The 12902-nt window shown below is 44.6% G+C and overlaps 1 protein-coding gene across 8 annotated transcripts in view; it reads left to right on the top strand.

Moving 5' to 3' along the window:
• The window catches only part of HDAC4 (histone deacetylase 4), a 233773-nt gene that overhangs the window by 78640 nt on the left and 142231 nt on the right, over nucleotides 1–12902 (top strand). For all 8 annotated transcript variants that reach the window (XM_082763106.1, XM_082763107.1, XM_082763108.1 and 5 more), the window contains one exon: nucleotides 2218–2289. In XM_082763106.1, coding sequence (XP_082619232.1) covers nucleotides 2218–2289 — 72 coding nt within the window. The remainder of the gene's footprint in view (nucleotides 1–2217; nucleotides 2290–12902) is intronic.

The following is a 12902-nucleotide window of genomic DNA, read 5'->3' as shown; positions in this document are numbered from 1 at the left end:
CTTTATCTGCTCTGAGAGGTGAGATTTGTGTTCTTTTCTTCGAGGCTTTGGTTTTGGGCTCAGGTTTATGGGCATCGTATGGATGGTCAGCTACCAGCTAAGCTCTCAGTGTGTGCATGCTGCAGGGTTTTGATCCTGAGACACTTGGCAGCCGCTGTGGTCCTGAGCAGAAGTTGGGTTGCAGAACATAGGCTTCTCTTGAACGTGGGCTATTTCTACAGTGAGGCACAGCATCTGTATAAAACGAGACTGAAGTATCTCCGGAGTGCTGGCTGCTTCACTGCTGTTGTGCCTTGTAGCGAGAGTGTGCACTAACAGGGAGTAATAATGGAGCAAAACGTGAATTTGTTTGCAAGCACTTCAATATAAACATAAAAACAACCCTCCTCTGGATTGCTAGAAAGCAAGTAAGCCAGCCTTCACCTCCCCAGGGTGACCAGCTCGTGCTGGCAGCGGGGTGTTGCTGTGTTGACACTGCCGGCTGCGTGCTCTGGGTGTGAGCTTGCTCATCCCTCAAGAGGGGGCAAGCGATGTGCCAGCTAGAGTGTTTAAACCTCATTTTAACCTGTCTTATCCATACTTGTAGCCTAGGAGAAGAGGTGTTGTGTGCAAAGATCTCCTGACAAACTGCCTCTTTCTTTTTTTCTTCCAAGCAGAGACTTTTTATCAGTTAATGCAGCAAATAGAGAACCCGTGTCTTGCCTGGTTTGGTTTTGGTTGAGCGTTTAGACTTAGCACAAAATCCTCCGCACCCAGGACGAGGCGCAGGCTCCTGGGGCTGCGCTCACCCTGTGTGCTCCCTCGTCTTGGATGCGTGCCCTGGCTGAGCCGCAGCCTCTTTTTCTGTAGCCCCTATTTTTCTGCTCTCTGTTTGCAGTCTTTGATCTGCAGTGGCTACTGGGTTGTGAATTCGGGGATATCGATGGCTGAATGTTGCTTAAAGCAGGGGTGTTTGGCTCTAGCAGGAACAATCCGAAAGCAAACAATGTATAATGTCAACAACCTGTTTCATCTGCAGGACAATAATTAACTTGCTTGAGAAGGAAAACTCAGCATGGTTGTCGTTCAGTTTATTGACATACTGCCTGAGGTTGCACTGATGCTTGCTTATGGTCAGTGGAGGCAAAGCCATGCACGTGATGGAGAAGACCCAACCGTGCTTTCTTTCCAGGGACCTGAAATGGAGAAAACAGGGAGAAGAAAAGTGTGATTTATTTTTTTTAAACATTCCACTGACTTTGTACCACTTTTATGGTACTGAACTGTCCTTTGCTTTGACTGAGAGATGGGATGGATTCTTTGATGTCTCCAGACAGGGTTTGGCTTGATTGTATCTGTGCTGCAGCGCAGAACACAGCAGCACTTGAGAGAAGAAGTGAGACAGAACTGCCAAAGGTGTGGGTATTTACAGTGGAACAAATGGGTTTGAGATGAAGTTTTCTGTAGTCAAGTCTTCATAACATAAGTACGGAAAACATACCATAGTGAGATGTCACTCACTTGAATTTAGTATTATTTTTGCTTCGGCTTTTATTGGGGGAAAGGATGGGAGGGAAATGGATGACTAGAAAATCTGGTCTGGCAGTCTACAACAGTAGGTATCATGTTCTTCTGTTTTAACTCTACTTGAATGCAAGATATAATCTTTGAAATATTTTAAATAGAGAACTGCTTCAGCAAGATGGATTTCTGCATATCATTTACAAAGTATGTTTTTAATGCCTTTCTGAAATCCAAACTTATGCAAAATGGGGCTTGTTATGCATGTCTATGCATTTTAATCTCCTGCAGTGATTTGTCAGTTTTCCTTAGCGTTGCCTTGGCATATTACAGCCATTCTTCAACTTCGCTTCACAGGGATGTGTTTCTGCCTTAGCTCTGCTCAGTTCTTCTGAAGAAGGAATGAATTGCTGTTTAGGTATTGTATGGTACGGTTTATAAGCTGATGTGCCTATTTTCTTGGATTGGGATCAGTACCAGTTGGATTTAAAGACCAGGAAAACCCGAGCACAATTTGGGCTACAGTATCTTTTATTTTCTGCTTTAGAGTAAGCAGCTGCTGTCCTGTTAATGTTCTTGTTTCTATTGATTTGTGCTACTTGTGTGTTTCTGGTTTGCATTGATAATTGGTTAGTGATTTTTTTTTTTCTGCTTGGAATGCCTAAAATAGCTCAGCTAACCAAAGAGTTGATGTGATATTTTTTTTTCCCTTTCCAGATGGGCTTTCTGGCAGAGACCAGCCAGTAGAGCTGTTGAATCCACCTAGAGTGAACCACATGCCTAGCTCTGGTAAGAAGAAACTTTTATTAAATGTTGTTCCTATTCTGGGAATGCAGTAAAATATTCTGCAGATCTATCTTACAAGTGGGAGAGCAGAATGCAAATGCAAAATGCTGGAACAAAGTGTGTCAGAACTTGCACACATCTACTTTCCCAGGCTGGGCGAGTGGGATTTGGGAGTGGAGGGAGAATAGAGCACAGCAGTCTTGGGAGGCTTAAATATCTCAGCCCCCACCCTCGGCAGGGGGCTAAACAGAGGCTAGCCTGGTTGGAGCTGCTTGTTTTTGCTTAGAAAGGAGAGGACAGCAGAACAAAACAGCAACAGCACCTTACGAGTGTTTTCACAGCCTAAAAGGAGAACTGCAAAACAAAGTCGTTTTTTTGAGTTGCTGCTCTTATTAAGGAGCAGCAACTTGTGTTGAAATGAGCAAAAAGTCAGAGCCAAACACAGGCTGATCAAAGCATATCATGCTGGGCTCTTGGCTATTTGCTGTTCTTCCCTCTCCTAATGATACCGCTATGCTGTGTCCTGCGTCTTGTCCTTCTGGTATGAAGCAAGCAAAGCAGCCAGCGTTCGTCCTGGAGGCTGGCTGCTTCTCGTGGGGCAGAGGAGGGAAATCTTTTGGCACACAGTTACAGCACTTCAAACAATGGAAACAACGGCTTGCATCAAAATACACAAAATGCTGTGGAAAGCAGTCTGCTGCTTTCTTTTGTATTTCCACCTTCTCTCTTCCAGAAGTGTTTTGTTTCCAGGTGCAAACAGAGATATTTGTACTAGGCACGATTTGATACGTGAAACATTATCTACTTTCCAGGTAGGAGCTCAAGTTTTCCAAAAGCCCAGCTTTCTCTGCTCGGTTGCCTTCCAAAATGCCTTTAGGTCCTTTTATATTAAGGAAGAGATCTTGCAGAAGATCTAAGTGCTGCTGGTAATGCAAGTTGGAAAAATGTAAACGAAGCTTATTCAAAGCAACTTCAGTAGATTGGGGAGGGGAGAAATGGGCTGTGACCTAACCTACATTTTTGTAGACTTATATGTGTATCTGGAGAAGGAAACTTGTAAGGAGTTAAGAGCTATTGTGCTGGAAAAAGGAAGAGATCATCATTACCAGGTACGGATGCTTGGCTTCAGATTCTGAGAAATCTCTCTTCACTCCATGCGCTCCAAAACTTGTCTGTCAAGTAAGGGAGGTTATATTTTTCCTAACCCAGAGAGAGATTCTCATTTTAAGACTTCCCTGGTAACGTGGGTCAACTTAAAGGTTTTCCTGCACGTTTTATATCCATGTGCAAGATTGAATGTTGTGGGCCTGCTCAGGTGCGTGAGAGGAATCCCCTTCCTCTCTTCTGTGAGTAGGTCAATGGCCAGTATCATGAATGTGGGATGGGTTTTAGTCCTTTTGGACTTGGTTTCATTGTTGCTTGTAGTGTGTTGTGTTTTCTGTAACAATGTTTCAGGAAAAAGGCTGTGCACTGTGTTTATGTGGGGCAGCAGGGAGGCCTCAGTGTCCTGTGTGAGAGCAGAGCCAGCTCCAGACTGCGGGGTTCGTGAAGGAGGGCAGGAGAGAGGCCCCCGGTGGAGCAGGCTGTCCCCCTGCAGCCCATGGGTCCCACACGGAGCAGATCTCCACGCTGCAGCCCCCCCATGGGTGGAGGAGCCCCCGGTGGAGCAGGTGGATGTGGCCTGGAGGAGGCTGCGGCCCATGGAGAGCCCCCGCAGGAGCAGGCCCCGGGCCAGAGCTGCAGCCTGGCTCTGTCTGTGATGGGAGCTGCCAACGTATCTCCCCGTCCGTGCCTCAACCCTTGAGCCCTCTTCCATCATGTTTTCTCCCCTGATCCTTTGAGGAGGGGAGTGAGAGAATGGCGTGGTGGAGCTCAGCTGCCCATCAGTGTGAGACCACCACAGGCTGATGCTGGTGATCAGCCTGGGCAGCCTGATGCCAGAGTTCGTTGTGCCCTGACTCAATCAATTTTCCCCAGATGATAGGAGGTTGCTTTAAGGTGCTGCGAACTCTTCAGGATTTATGGAATCCTCACCTCTTGGGCTACATTTTGAGTATGTTCAATATCTCAGCGGTATGACTGCAGAAAAACAAACAACTAGACATCAAAGGAGAGCTGTGCTTGTGCTGAGTGGGCATAACGTCAGATAGGCAGTGATGTCTCTTGGTCAGATGACTTCTAGCAGCATTTGAGCCATGGGGATTCCTGTGTCATGCTGGAAAACTCAGGCCAGGCTGGATATGTGTGTGGTGGGCGAAGGGTAGGAGAGACTTCTGGGGTTAGGGGAGCGAAAAAGTGACCTTGGACAAGAAGCAGCATTAGCTCTGGGCAGCAGTCACCCCATTGCTACTCACTTGGGATCCTGTGCTTACTCAATTTGGCTGAACTTTGGAGGTGTCTTTTCAGCCTTGCAGCGTGTACCTGAGCTAGAAATGTGTATCTTACATGTTTTTAGTGTCAGAATGGTAATTAAAAGGTGTTTGGCAAAAAGCAGAAAGATGTTTTGGCATGTTTGTAAGTGCAAGCAAATACTACTCACCTTGTAAGTGGCTTATCAGCTGGCTTATGAGTGCCTTTACCTATCTGCCTTGATATATATATAGCCTGCCTTTAGTACTGTGTATCTTGATGAGCTTTAAAAAAAGGATTGTTGAAAGTTTCAGTCAGGCTGATGGACTTGGGCAAACCATTGTTGTGTCTGTTTTTTATCATTATTACCTAAAGGAAGTTTACTGCAAATCCTTCTAAGAGAAGAAATACCAAGTATTGCTCTGGAAAAACAAGTTATGTATGGGTTTGTGGGGTGTTGCTCCAAGTCTCAGGCATGGCTGAAACAAAGGTGTTGAAAAACAGCTTAAGGAAAAAGAAAATGCTCAGTCATGTCCGGGGGTATTCCGCTTAAAACCTTAGCCCATCGTGGTCATGGTAAAGCGACTGAATTGCTGCCCTCATGATGAATGAACTCATTGCTGTGTGGCAGTAGACGGTGAACAGCCTTTATCCCCAGAGTTGAATTTATCCTTGAGATACAATCATTGCATTGTGTTTGTAGGAAGCCAAAATGTTTTCTCTTTGCCACAAACCAAGCGAAGTTTGATCCATGGTAGTTGTTCTTTTCTGATGTAGAAGGGTGGCAAAGGGATGTAAAATACCTGAGGCCTATGCATGCTCTGTCCTGTGGCAGCATCTCAAGTATGGAATTCAAATGTGTAGAGCATTTCTAAGAAACCATTTTCGGAGTGAATGGAGTAGAATGGCATTCAGTCAGCAGCAAGGTGTGTTTTTAAGAAGATGAATTTTCTCCTTTTTGCATAAAGTAAGGATTAATTTGAAGAAAAGAAACATTTTCCCCTTTCAGAAATGTATCATCTATAATTGGTGCTTCTGAATTTTACTTGCATGTAAAAGGAAAACAAGACAACCCCCCTACAACCCACATCTCGCTTGGGAATATTATCATCTGTTCGATAAAACCTGTTCATGCTGCTTTCTCTTTTTGCAGCACCAGAATATTACTGTGCCTTTAGCCTGGGGTAGAAAAGGGGATAAATTGTTGAGGTTATTGTGCAGTGTTGCTTTTCCTGAACGTCTACTTGCAGAATTCAGAGATCTTCAGAGGAGGGACCTCACAGATGCAGCGTCTGTGGTCAGCAGAAGATGCATGAGCATGCAGGTGGCCACTGCCTGTTTGGGATCAGTTGCAGTGGACCACTTCCAAAAGTGTGAAGGAATTGTCCTGCAAATGAGCAGATCAGTTTTAAGTATTTGGTGTGTTTTAGGGTATTTTTATTCTTTTTAGCAGTGAATTTACACAGCCTGCAGCCAAGGAGACTGATCCATTTGGAAGGAAGGAGGGATAGAGTTCTCTTGTCCTCTTACATTTTTTTTCTTCTGTGCTTTTAAAACGAGATGCCTTTTCCTTAGGGCAAAGCTGGGGAGCCAGTCTTAAAGACCTCAATTGTACAAATAGCTAGATATGTTGTAGATAGTCCTCTTAAAAACATCACTTACGTACTGTTGAAACCATCTTCCAGATTTGATCAAATAGGTCTTTGTTAAGAATGTCTTCAGTATTAGAATGAGTTTCGTTTCTTTACAAGGCTGTACTTACGGTACTTTGGATAAACTGAAAAGACTTACTCGAGGTATTTCCCTTGTCAGTATAAACTTTGCAGTTGCTCATTGCATTGCAAGTGAATACAATCCTAAGTAATTTCTTTAGTGGTAGAAATAAGAAGAGTTTGATATCTGTGACACATGAAAAAAATGTTAGATAGAAATATGATGTAAACCAGTTCTCTTTAAACTTAAAAGCTTTGCTTTAAGTAGTGAAACTGCAAACTGGGACTAAGTCTGAGCTGACCAGCTGCGTTTCCCCATTATGCTGGTCGTGGTGTAAGGTGACATTCTGGGGTTACCTGTGGGTGTAAAGCACTTAACAGCATGTTTATTGAATTAGGAATGAAATTCCCCTTCCCGTGGCATTCCCACTGGCTTTTCAAGGTTGCTTCCCCAAGCTATGGTAGAAGCAATAGTGATAATCACAGCACTTTTTGCTGTGGTTCAGTGCAGCTGACGAGTGATTTGCATCGTGGCATTCATTGCAGAGCACAGATGCTGCATGGAGAGGTGGAGGAAAAGCAGCCAGGCTTGCTGCCCCTTAGGTGAAGCCTTCTCTCTGGGAGTGCTTGCAGATCAGGTGGAAAGCTGGGGCAGGGCTTCTTGAGGTGGCTCTCCAGCTGTCATCTGCAAACCCCTGGTGGTCTGGGAGGCCATCGTGCAAGCTAGGGAGCGAGCTGCGGTGGTCTTCTGACAGGTTTTTGCAGCTTGATTGATAGTAGCCTCCTGCGAAGCGTTAGGAGCCAGTGGGTTAAACAAAGCTTGGGGATGGCCGCTGCTGAGCAATTTCTGTGAGAGCTCAGTTTAAGGGGGGACATCTTAGTGGTGGCAGTGAGCTGCCGGCCTCTTCCACAAGTGGCTGCACCCTGCCGTCCTTCCAAGCTGGATGTGGTGCCTCTGCCCAGCCCTGGGGCTGTCCGTCCTGCGTGGATCTGGTGTTTGCAAGAGCAAATGCCACGTTGGGGAGCCCAGGGCATCACGCCTGAGGCTCCAGCTCCTTGCTTTTTCTTCCTCCTGGGTCTGATTACCCAGTCTCACTTCCACGTCGATTTGAAAGAAGGCAGATGTGGGTATGAATGAACGGTCTGCAAGAGCCTCTGGACTAATGTTGTGACGTGCTTTTACAGGCTTTTGAAATCAAAGACTAATCCTGGCTTCGAAGAGGAAGGAGTGGGTAGTCCAGTTGGCCTAGCAGAGCAGAATACCGTCTCTTTGTTAATTTATCGCTTCAAAGGAAGGGGATGCCCTCTCCCTGCACTGGATTTTCAGATACTTGCTTAGTTTCTATAGCGTGGCTGCTTCAAAAGCCCCTTCACAGAGGTACCAAATCAGCGTGGCGCAGTGGGGCTTTGAAGCGGGTTCAGATTGCTGGCTGGTCAGCCAGGATTTGGGGCTCCCGACAGGCTCATGCCTCTGCAGACAGCAGCTTGTTCGTCCTTGTTCACACCGGGACGTGTAAGAATGGGGATGTATGGCTTTATCAGGCTCTGGAAGCATAGCTCGTGTGCTGAAAGGCTCGTCCTTTAGTGTTAAAAATACTCTTCTCTGTTCTCCACGGAGTTGGGGTGGATGATTTACCCCCCCTGTAAATCATCATTAAAAGTGAGGTCTTCAGAAATCGTTTAAATGCCAAAACCGTACACTAAGATTGAAACATTGTTTGCTTATTAGCTTCTTGTTAGCCTGTTGTTTGCATATTTACAAGCTGCAGCTATTCCTGTCAGAATAGCGTATTAATTACTGTATTAATTTTAGCACCGTGAGGATGCTCTGTATTAAGACAGTGAAGAAACGGCAGGTTAATGTACCTTGATAGTACATTAATGTGCCTCTGTAAAGCCAGGTTAATGCCTGTTGCAGTAAATACAAGGTTATTTCCTTGTATTTACTGTATTTTGCTATTTACTACCCTACAGGACAAAATGCAGCCCCTGCAATGAGCATAAAAGGAGCGTATTTCCAGCGGGAAGCAGCAGTGAAGTTCACCTTTGTAATTCATTGCTCAGCAAGGCAGGCGTTGTGTAACGCTTCAGCCGGCTCCCAAATTTCCCCCGATGATTTGCTGTATTGTTGTGTTTTTAAAAAGTTGCAGCACGCCCAGAGTGCGGTCAGCAAACTGGAGGTTATTTATGCAGGACGGACGAGGGAATTGGCACATCTAGAGGCTCTCGGCAGCTCCCTGCAGAGCAGCAGGGAAGTCCAAGCGTTAGGACCTCTTCCCTTGGTTAATACTGCACCATAACTCATGTTTTGTTGGTCATAATCATAGGATAATTTAGGGACTCCAGCTCTGTGGCAGCACGAGCCCATGCTTTGATTGTGTGTGGGGATGGATACAAGACATGAGTGTTTTTGCCAGCCCATTAAGCGCCCTTAGTGTGAATTGAAGCTCCAAAAATCAAACCACTTTTCCTGCAGCTTTGGGTTTTCTGGAGTGGGGACCATGTGGGGGCCTGCCAAAACGCGGTCCGTGGATGTCCTGAGTTTGTGGAGTAGGAATAGCAGGAGCCCGAAGCTCCTAAACTCGATTTTGTTGTGTTTTGTCTTGGAAAACAATATTTGTCGCTTCCTTTCTTAAGCACAAGGAAACAGTTATTAAACGGAGGAGGTGGGATGAATTATTAATGGCTTGTTCCTCTTCTAAAAGCCGCACTTAAATCTTAAGTGTGCGAATACAGAACTGTTTTCTTTGATGAGAGGTAACTGGCAGGAAAGTTTGCTTTATTGCAAGACCCGGCATGCTGTTTTTCTTTATTCTTCCCTCACCTTGTTCAGTTTATTAATTCACAGTGATTGAATCTAGATTTCCTTAGATTTCCTTAGTTCTGAATGTTCGCAGTGTTATTTTCACAATAATCCGTCTCCCGCTTGCCCCAGCGAGGGAAAGGTTGCTTTGTGCTTCTGCTTTTTTACAAAAAGCAGGTGAAGGAGGGAAGAGCCTTTGAATGCGTGACAGTATTTATATTAAACTTTTCGACTTCTTAGAGAAGGAGGAGATGGCAAGATACGAGCAGACATTTAAAGGCTCACTTGAATTGTTAATCAGTAATCTGTTCCCATTGCCTCTGGCTCTTCTAAAAATAACAGTACTCTGCAATGAATGAAAAGTGATAAATATTTCATGGAAAGTTGATCATGGATTTGAGGCATTTCTCGGTGGAAAATTCTGCGTTTTTCAGATGTGATCCATCAGTGACTTTGCCATGTCCTGTTTTCCATGTGTGTAATGCAATCTATGCGTGCTTTGCCTGCATCTGCAACCCTAAAGAGACTTGGAAATGAAGATGAAGCCTGTGTGTGGCATTCTTTGTTGTTGTTTTTTTCCTTCTCTTACATTTTCCAGGTAACGCTATTGTCCCGTGGCTTGTAACAAACATTGTACTTCTTTAGTTAGGAGACAAGTGCTTGTGTTTCCCTTCAAGGGCTGTTAAGGCTTCTGGAGAGTCCCGACACGCTGTCCTGATGCCTGCTGGTGGCTCTGCCCGTGAACTGGAGGGCGAGGGTGGAGGAGCAGCCGAGGAATGCTTCATTTGCAGCGTGTTTGCTTTGATCCAAGTTCCCTTCTCATCGGTGCGCTCTGTGCTACGGAGCTCCCCGGGGTGCTTTACGCCAAAATTAACTAGGGATGGTTTATTGCTACGGGGGGGTAGATGCTGTCGGTCTGTGCCCAGCGGCCACGTGCATTCCCAGGGTTTTAGGAATTCCTATTCTGACACAAGATGCATTTAGCAAGATCCTAGAAGCTCTTCCCCGGCGTATATTGATTTTCAGGACTATATTTGGCTCTGCTTTTTCTTTGGACAGTGGAGGGAATATCAGGTGAATGGCTTGTGCAGTGATGCCTAAAATCATCCAGCTGCTGATTTGGAGGATTGCTGTTCACTGATTAAACAGACCTTTACTTTCCCTTTCTGTTACTTTTTCCACTTGCCCACCTGCTTCCCACCCCTGCCCCCAAAAACCCACTCCATACCCAAAAATGGCCTGGGCAGAGACACAGTTCACTGCGTAAACAAACAAAAAGTGTAACCTAGTTACTTCAAAATGGAAAACCCCAGCAATGCTGACGGGCCAAGTTAACGTGAGACTACTGCCAATTTGTAATGACCTAACTTTGTTTTGCCTTCTTAAGTGTTCAGGCCTTGAAAGATGGGATGATGTCTTCAACAAATAGGGTCTGTCGAGAGCTGGGTGGCAGTGTGAGCACTTCAGCTCACCTGTACGGTTTCCTTCTGTGTGTCCTTGCTTTCCTAAATCACCGACTTTTTTGACTTCTCAAAGAGTACCTGTAGGAATGTCGTCCTCCCTCCTCGCCATCTTCTCACTACCAGACCACGTCTGTCACCAAGCAAATGGGACAGCAGAGTTTTCAGTTGGGTATGAATGCGGAACGAACTCATTCACACTGCAACCATCTCGTTTAGATTTATGGTTAGGGCTGAATTAGCATTCGCCACTTAAATGGCTTGATTTGAGGTCTACCTTAAGCCGGTGTCTCCTTTAACTTGAAACAAGTGCTTATGATTAAATATCTGCTCCTTTGGCTTAACTAATGTCTTGTGATTTAAACCACTCAATTGTTACTACTTTTCCATCTGTTTTTCATTCAAGAAATTGTGTCATATTGGATGATTCATTCATATTTGATTAGAGATTTCATTATAAGCTAGTCTTAAGTTTTTATGATCTAATAAAAGGCTTTGGAATCACTGACTTGGAACTGTAATTGTAATATCATGCAGAATAAATGTACTGCACATTTTAATGATACTTTGCTATATATTTTTTATACTGTTACAGTTCTTGCTAGTGAATTGTGTAAGGTGAGTTTGTTTAAAAGTTCCTAACGAAATTCAACAACTGACCATTTCCACTGGACAGAGGAATTCTCCATAAGCTATTGTAGCAGCTCTCCGAGTTGCACTGAAGGGCACAGTCAATGAAATTTTGGTCAAAACTCACCTTCCTTAACCCATACTTGTAGTCCTGTTCATTAAGAGGGTCATGCAGTAATGATATTATGAAGGTCTTTAAGATCCCGAGTTGTTGAGGTATCATGGGCATTGGGTAAGTGATTTTATTGTCAATAAGGAGGGTGGATCTGCCACCAGTGTGCAAATTACTTCTTGGATGAAATAAATGAATGCACTTTTTTATCAACTTCTACTAAAACTCGACTAAACTGCTAGAATAGGGCATTTAAAATATACATATATATTTTAAAAAGTATTGTAAGGAGCTGCATTTGTGTGCTTTTCTTTTTACTATTCCAAAATTATCTTAAACTTTCAAGTATTTTTCAGTTTTGTAATAACTTATTTCTGTCCTTTATTAGAAAATTTTTACACCAAGCTATTTTCTGCTGTACTTTTTGTAACATTGATCTGTACAGGGAAACTATCAGAGTAGTTTTTGTTCCTCAGCCATAATATATTTTTCTGAAAATGATTACGTACAGGATATTATGCACTGTATTTATCGTGACTCAAAGACCACAAAAAATGGCAAACCCCAAAAGGTACAGAAGGAACACACAAACACATATATAATATGTTAGAAAAAGAATAGAGAATGCTGCTTGGCTGGCCTGCCCTGAGTCGAGCTGTGAGAAAACGGTTGCACCTCATCAGTGCTGCTCTTGAGAAGCCAGGTCTTGTCGCAGACATTGCTGACAGCTTACATTCAGCTCTTATATTAGAGGATTAATTCAAATTGGCTCTTTTAGTTGTACCAGGACAAATAGGCTGGCACCCCGTTCAGTGTGGGCATTTCTGTGTGACTGCTTGGGCAGAAATTGTGGCTTCATGGCAAATGTCACCGGGACCCTGGGATGGGAGCTGCGGAGGGAGCAGATTGAACAGAGCAGGGAAGTGATGAAGGTGCGGCTATTTTGGGGTGACGATCAATGAACAGTGATCCTGGGCAGTGGTCCTGGGGTGCAGAGGGGTTTCCAGGTGATGGACAGAGCTTGAGGAGGTGGGATGGTGTGGGTTGTACCCATCAAGAGGGGTTTGGAGACGTAGGCACTGAAGCTGGAGCACGGGTGTGTTCCCTGCAGACCTCTGGGGGAATGTTGTTTGCAGCTTTATACTAAAGCAATGTATAGTTTATATAATTAAATGTCTCAGATGAGCGTGTATCCCCATCCACAAGGAAAATAAACACACAGGTGTCTGCAAATGGACACCTCATCCTTGCAAGCCCCCTTTGGAAGCGGATGGCCATAGTGAGGCTCCCTTGCATAACAGCACCCTGGAGACCTGGTCTGTAATCTCTGCATCAGGGCCGGGCTTGTTTGAGCGGCACTTTGTGGCATGTGTGCTAGAAAGCCATCCAGGCCTTTTTCTGCAGCAATACGATAGTTCCTCACATGACTTAAAAATATCTGTGATTCATTCCAGCGGTTCATTACTCTGGAATGAGGAGGCTCTGCGTTTGGTGCCAGCTTACTCTGTGACCTTTGGCAAATCACTTGGCTTTTCTTCTCTTCCCCTAAA

The sequence above is a fragment of the Aythya marila genome, assembly GCF_965140915.1.
Source record: "Aythya marila genome assembly, chromosome: 6".
In the NCBI taxonomy this organism is placed as follows: domain Eukaryota; kingdom Metazoa; phylum Chordata; class Aves; order Anseriformes; family Anatidae; genus Aythya; species Aythya marila.
The sequence above is the reverse complement of the archived record's forward strand: the minus strand, read 5'-3'. Positions and strand labels throughout refer to the sequence as shown.